General features: G+C 26.8%; 1 protein-coding gene across 1 annotated transcript; it reads left to right on the top strand.

Annotated features, from left to right (window-relative positions):
• Positions 1-6,541: 6,541 nt before the first annotated feature.
• LOC117933077 (ethylene-responsive transcription factor 2-like) lies at positions 6,542-7,644 on the top strand. The gene has a single exon (XM_034854442.1). The coding sequence runs from the start codon at positions 6,594-6,596 to the stop codon at positions 7,314-7,316; it is 723 nt and encodes a 240-aa protein (XP_034710333.1). The 5' UTR covers positions 6,542-6,593; the 3' UTR covers positions 7,317-7,644.
• Positions 7,645-7,948: the final 304 nt, after the last annotated feature.

The raw sequence follows: 7,948 nt of genomic DNA, 5'->3' as shown, positions 1-7,948 counted from the left end.
TTTCAAATATGAAATGATCATGTTTGAAAAGGACTTCAACTTGTAGGATTATTTAATTCTTTAATATATGCACCTTTATGCCTCTATCCCTGTTTCTTTTTTCCTTTTTCTTTTTAATTTCCCATGGTCAAGATATATATATATATATAAATTAATTTTTAAAATAAGTAAATTTTTATAAAAAATAATTATAGAATTATTTATAAATTAAATATCCAGAAGATATATAAATTTATCTATTCTTTTTTAATTGATCCAAGAAAACTCGTGTTTTAACCATTAAAAATTCAATTTTAATATGAAATAAGTTCAATTTTGTAATAAATTGAATAAGTATTAAAAAATTATTATTATTATTTGATATTTCAAAAAATTCAATATTATATTAATTAAATATAAAAAAATAAAAACAAAAGAAATAAATATCGTGACATCTTTCCAAATGGGAGATTTGTGAATTTTGTCATATATTGTCACCTTGAAAGGAGAGTAGGATATCTTCTTTTTTACCATACATGGAAGGACTTTTTTCCTATACTTAGAAGGAGACTTTGTTGGGATAATCCATTTTGTCATTTAAAAATTTCTTTCAAATTCAAATAACATAAATCTTTTTTTTTTCCTCTTTTAAGAAGAAAAAAATTTATTTAAATGAAGTCGAATTATCTATGGATATTTTATTTTCAGATGAAAAGGATCATAATTGAAAGAAAAATTAATTTCCTCTTGATGAGATTTTCTTAAATCAATATTTTTATTCTTAGTCTTATGAAATAAAAATAAAATAATAATAATAATAAAAATGGTAACATAGACAATCCTACTATATTCCAATTTTCCAATTTCATTTTCTATGGTGTTTGTTTTTTTAACTTTTTACTAAATTTGTTTTTAGATTTCAAATTGTTTTTTTTTTCTCACTTTCTGTTGACTTATTACTTATTTCTTAAATTTTTTATTGAATAATTTTTTTTTTTTTTGAATGTAAAAATAATATATTGGTTTTTCTTTATTTTTAATTATTAATAGAAATAAAATATTAAAAAATAAATAACTTAATACTTAATACTATTTAGTTTTAAGTTCTTTTTAGAATTAAGTCAAAAAATCAAATACCACCATAAGTTAGATTTTTTTTTTTCAATTAAAAGATTAAATTATTAATCGACATATATCTTCTTAAACAAATGTCGATCTAATTCATGAAGGGTTGTTTTGTATTTTTATTGATCAATTCGAATCGAGCATAAATTTTTATACCAAATAATAATAATTATTTATTTCTTCAATGAAAAATTAAAATAATGATTATGACATTTTTCTAACTTAACCAATTTTTATATCTAATAAAGACAATTAATTAATTAATTGTATGTTAGCATATGATGTGAATTTTATAATATGTTGAATGGAATATTCTCTTCTGCATGTATTTTATTTTTCTGATCTTGTTTGTAAATAAATAAAATAATAATATGTGTTCAAATTATTGTATTTGTCATGGCATGGAATAAAAATATTATACAAAAAATGTCACGTGTGAGGCCATGTGGAACGTCTTTTTTTAATCATTTTATAACTTATTTTAGTATTTAAAATTTTATGATATAAAGTCAATTTAAGTAGAGATAGGGAAAACCACCATAGAGAGAAGAACTATGAATTTGGTGTCGGTAAATTTCTTGGCCTTTTTCTTTTAAATCTCAATTCAAAGGAAGTAATATGGGGTAAATTAAGAAATAAAATTACTATAAAATATTAAAAATATATTTAGTTTTTGAAAAGTACTAAAAAAGAAAAATATGAAGAAATCAAATATAATTAAAATTTATATATATATATATATTATATATATTTATATATATATATATATATTTAATTTTATATAGAGTTAAATAAATAAAATAAGTTTGAAATATTATATAAAATTAATTTTTTGATTTTTAATTTATTTTTAATTTTCTTTCACTTCTTTTCTTTTATTTTTCTTTTTTATTTTTTTCTCCCCACATTTTCTTTAACTTTCTGAAACCAAACATCAACTAAAAAAAATGGAGAAAATGCAAATAGTCTACACATTAGGTCTAAATTCTACTTTTCAATCTCTAATTTTTGTCTCTCATATTTTCTCTCAAACTTTTCGAAAACTGAACATAGGCTAAAAAAATGGAGAGAATGCATATAGTCTACAGATTAGGTCTAAAAGTCTTCTTAATCTTCTTAGGTTGTAATGAGTTTTTACAATATTTTTTTTAATTGTTATTCTCACTACCACTTACACAATCTCGTAACAGTACAAGGTTGAAGATAGGAGGTTTTATGAATGGATTTGGATTAGCAAAGTGTAAGGATCCAATTGCATCTAAAGCTTCAAAGAAAGCTTGGCCAATTGAGTAAATATGATTTTGTAATTATTAGGTTAGATGCAAATGAGCTTAATAAAGGCCCAATTTTTATTATTTTTAAAGCTAAACTAGTCATTAATTATATTTATTTTAAATTTGGTTTATCCATTGTAGATATCACTATTGATTAGGATATTTATGCAATGTTTGGTTTCAAGAAAGTATTAAAGAAAGAAAAAATATTCTAAGATTTTTTTTTTATGTTTGATTTTAACATGAAAAATAAATAATATATATAATTAAAATTAGTTAAAAATTTATATATTTTTAAATTATTTAATTTTACATAGAAGAATATAAAAATAATTAATTGATTTTAAATTTATATTTTTATTCTTCAATTTTTTCTTTTCTTATACTTGTATCTCTACTTTTCTTTCTTTTGCATTTTCTCTCATATTTTTCAAGAACTAAACATACAAAGAGAAAATAGTATATCATATCCTATATTTGGCTGGTAATAAGATATGATAAATTATCTTATTACTAATCTTATCCTATATTTAGTGAAAATATATCACATCTCAATGAAAATTATATTTCATTGAAAATCATATACAACGATATGTATTTTTTATTTAAAATTAGATAATATTTAATATAATATATATATATTATCTTATTTATCTTATCTTATCTTATCTTATCATATTAAATCAAATCTTGTAAATCAAATGTAATAATAATGTATTTTAAAAAGTAAACATTTAGAATAGTACATAGAGGGTGAACGTTTAAAGTATTATATAGCACCCATTTGAGACAAAACTATCAATTCAATAGATTATATAATTGATTACATGTATCATCATGTAGACCATGTGGTATATAATAGCATTTTCTATGATTTATGATATTCAAGTGAGAATAAGGCACATGGTCAACTACATGATCAACCCAATCTACCGTACCATACACTTTTATGCTCTTTTGGCAGTCCAAAGGTCTTTCTCAGAGGTCTTTAATACATATCAAAAGGGGGGTCCTAGACTTTTACCAAGTTTTAAGAATTATTTTGAAATTACAACATGCTTAGTTTGATCATTTTTTTAACTTCTAAATAACCCCACAAGTTGTTCTTATAAATTGAAGCATTTTAAGTAATGTCTAAATTAAATTAAGAGTGTGTTGGACAGTGATTTTAAAAAATATTTTTAATATTTTTAATATTTAAAAATCTTTATCTTTTTATATATTAAAAATATTAAAAACACTTTGTAAAATCACTATCAAACATACTATAAGAATGCATTTGATAGTACTTTTAGTCGAAATGCTTTTAATTGAAGTTTTTTCTGAAATTGTTTTTATAAAATCATCTATCAAGTTTTCCTCCAAAAAAAAAAACTACAAGAATAATAAACCAATGCTAGGTTCAACCCTAGGTTTTCCCTTGACCTTCCAATATATATTGCATGAAGGGTTCATCTTGAATTTGTCAAGATTTAATAATAATAATAATAATAATAATAATAATAATAAACCTAGGTTCAACCCTAGATTTTCCCTTGACCTTCCAACATATATAGCATGAAGTGTTCATCTTGAATTTGTCAAGATTTATTTCTTAGAGATGGTGGGTGAGACTTAGTGTTTTACACTAAGAATTTGATATGATCTTTAAAGTTCTATTACACTTAAATATTAAAAACTTTACCATGCTAACCCTTGTTTTATATAATCAAAATAAAAGGAAAAATATGACTGTAATAGCTGTAACATGTCTGGATGTTATAAAGATAATATAATAAACTATTTTTTAAAAGACAAAAAGAAAAAAATGCTTTTTAATATTAATTGGGACAAAGACAAGAATAAAATAAAAGTTTAGGCTTGCAAGTTGATAGAAAGTTGTTAGGCTTGTAGATTGTTTTATATCATACATCCAATGAAAGAGCACAATATAGGTCTCCATTATTTATGGTCCCTATTAGGAAAAGGGGACCATCTCCATAATGGATGGAATATGAGCTAGTGGGCTAAAATAATAATCATATAGAAAAACAAAAATCAATTGTCCCTTTTATTGGGTTGTCTATTATGATGATCATCATGTGATGAGGCAATATTTTAGTGAAAATGTTATATATTGAATTTAAATTGATTGTAAATTAGTTTAACATTTTAATATGATTTTAATGATTTAGTTTAAGTTATAAATATATTAAGTATATTTGATAAAATAATTTAATCAATATTAAGTCTTTAGTTTTTTTGGTAATTACTTGGTTATTTAAGAGAAAATTTAATTAAAAAAAAATAGTTGTTGTGGGATTTTATTAGGGGTGCAATTTGGATTGATTAACCTTATCTAGCTTGAACTCAACATAATGTTTGGGTGGGATTGGACAAACATTTTTATTACTCGAGTTGAGCTTGGATTAAGCTTTCTCAATCAGAGTTCAATCTTAGCCTAACCCAAACTTGATTTAATACTTTTATAATGTTTATTATCTTATATGATAATATTAATTTTATTTTTAGATTTTAAAGAAAAAAATATCAAATTATAATTATATCTTATACTTTTTTCATTAATATATATATATATATATATATATATATATAATATATAAACTTATTTTTACCTTTTTATTATTATCTTTAAATTTTGTGTTATTTATTATTTAAATTTTGGTATAAATATATAGAAAAAAAGTTTTTAAAAAACTAATGGATTTTGAATCATGCAACCCAATCAATCCGAGTCTAACTTGAGTTTAACCTAATCAACCTGAATTTAACCTAACCAATCCTAGTTTAACCCGAATTTAGAAAAATAAGGTTGGATTGAATTTGGTTGAATTTGAGTTGATTACTTCTTAATTTGAGTTAGACTAAAATTATTCATCAACACAACCAACCTGTTCAAGTTGCAGCCTTAGATTTTATACTAACCTTGAGAAATGGTAAGAAAAATAATTATAATAATACAAATGTAATTTAATTTTCTATTTAATTGGTTACAAAGATAAAAAGAGAATTGAAATATAATAAATTTTTGAGAATTCATACATTTTAGGGTAAGAAAATTAGAGGATTGTGGTAGAAAAAAAGAAGAATTTAACATAAATTTTTATTTATATTTTTCTTCCCTTATATATATATATGTATATATATTATTGAAAAAGAAAAATATTGATTGACTTAATAAAATGACATAATTTTATAATTTTGCTTTCAATAAGTTCAATTGCATTCTCTTTTGGTGCAATTGTAATTAGAAACTACAGGATAAATGCTTACACAATATGCAAAAGATAATTAATTATTAGTATCATTGTAAAATTTTGTAATTCAATTAAATAATATTTAATTTAACTCTAAAAATTAAATGGCCAAGAAACATATAAAAATAAAAGGCAATAATTTATGTAATTTAAATGATATTGTAAATTTTTGCTCTCTTACTTTTCCTAAAATAAAGAAATAGCAATAACCACACAAAAAAATAAAAAGGAAAAGAAAAGAAAAGAAGACATTAAAAAGGAAGGAAAATATAAAAGGAGAATAATTTTATAGTAATATTATGGTTACAGTTAATTATTTTATTTTTGAAATTCAATTAATTAATATTTAATTTACCTCTTAAAATTAAATGGCCAAGAAAAGGTTATAATTTAAAAGAGTAATAACCATATAAAAAAAAAAGGAAAAGAAAGAAAAAGAAGACACTGAAAAGGAAGGAAGATATAAAAACATGAATAATTTTACATGCTTCCACTTATTTGTCAATTATTTATCATTTTCTTTTATCTCTAATGATAATTAAATATAAAAAATTCTAATAAATATGAATTTTTTTTTTCCTTAAATTACCGGCATGCCATCTCATGACATGTCGACCTTTACCTCATATATAATATCACAAATGGCATGGCTCACTGATGACGTCATTACATGACGTCAGCGTGGCCCCACTATATTAATCACGTGTGGAAAAGACGGCTCCCATTTGCCCACTTGCTCCCTTAGAAGAAATTTCAAAGCAACTCAAAATGAATTATTAATAATTAATAAAATATTAAAAAAAGAAAAAAGAAAAAAGAAAAAAGAAAAAGAAAAAGAAAGAGAAAAAAAATCTTACCACGGCTGCATGAAATTCTTCACTCTGTCCAGCTATAAAAAAACATCCTCATCACCCCTCCATTCCAAATTCCAATTCTCTTCTCTTCTCCAGAGCCTGAGATGAAAGAAACCACCATGGGTGAGATTGGTCTTCCTCCCATTCGTGAACATTCAGAGGCCTCTATCTGTTTTCCGGCGAGTACCTCCGGTGAAAAGCCGGTGTATGGCCGGAGCTCCAGCTTCAACAGTCTGATGCCGTTCTTGACGGAGAACTGGGGAGACTTGCCGTTGAAGGTTGACGATTCGGAGGATATGGTGCTGTACGGTGTCCTCCGAGACGCCGTGAGTGTCGGATGGACACCGTTCGGCCTGCCACCCCCGCCGGAGGTGAAGGAGGAGCCTAGGGAAGAAGTAGCGGCGCCGGCGATGCCCGAGGTGAGGGCTGCGCCGTCGAGAGGGAGGCATTACAGAGGAGTCCGACAACGGCCGTGGGGGAAGTTCGCCGCGGAGATTAGGGATCCGGCGAAGAACGGCGCGAGAGTGTGGCTGGGGACCTATGAGACGGCTGAGGAAGCCGCGGTGGCTTATGACCGAGCAGCTTATCGGATGCGCGGCTCGCGAGCGTTGCTCAATTTTCCGCACAGGGTCGGGTCGGGTGAGCCGGATCCGGTGAGAATCACGGCAAAGCGCCGCTCGCCAGAGCCGGAGCCGTCGTCAGAAAGTGGCTCGCCGAAGCGGCTAAAGAATGGTTTGGCGGTTGAAGTGGAGCGGAGATCCAATGTGTTTCAGGTGGGGCATCAGATGGGTGCGTTGCCAGTTGGCGAGCAATTATTGGTCGTGTAATTGTGAAGTGACGATGAGCTGTGTGGGGAGGTTTCGTTTGGCTTTTATGTGAATACCAAATACAGCGCTAGCTATCAGGGAAAATGAAGCCTGCCCAAAGTGAGAGACTGTAAGGGGCTGTTTGGATACGGGGAAATTTCATGGAAAATGAAATCATTCCATTTCTGCTGTAGGCCGAAGTGGAGCATTTCCACACTCCACTTCGACAGATCCAATAAATGATAGAAAAGTGACGAAATTGGAAAATATGGCTACTTATCCAAACACTTATCACCAAGATCTCGATCATATCTGTTTTTTTAATCCGAAATATCTTGTATTAACTTTATTCAAGCTTTTCCAACATACAAAAGAGGATGAAAATACGAAAATAACTTATAAACTTATTTATAATTACTTCCATGATTTTTTTTAATCATTCAAAAATGCATTTCTTTAAGGATCAATCGTGTGCATATATATTTACAAAATCGTCCACATATCACATCTCTATGAGTCGTGTTCATGGAATCACGAAAACTACTATTATTGTGACAACTCGTTCAAAAATTCTATACAGATGTTCGATTGTTATCTCACCATCATCACTTACGTGCCCGAGTTAAGTTATTTTTTGAGGAAAAAACTCTAGA

This window comes from Vitis riparia, chromosome 16, assembly GCF_004353265.1.
Source record: "Vitis riparia cultivar Riparia Gloire de Montpellier isolate 1030 chromosome 16, EGFV_Vit.rip_1.0, whole genome shotgun sequence".
Taxonomy (NCBI): domain Eukaryota; kingdom Viridiplantae; phylum Streptophyta; class Magnoliopsida; order Vitales; family Vitaceae; genus Vitis; species Vitis riparia.
The sequence above is the reverse complement of the archived record's forward strand: the minus strand, read 5'-3'. Positions and strand labels throughout refer to the sequence as shown.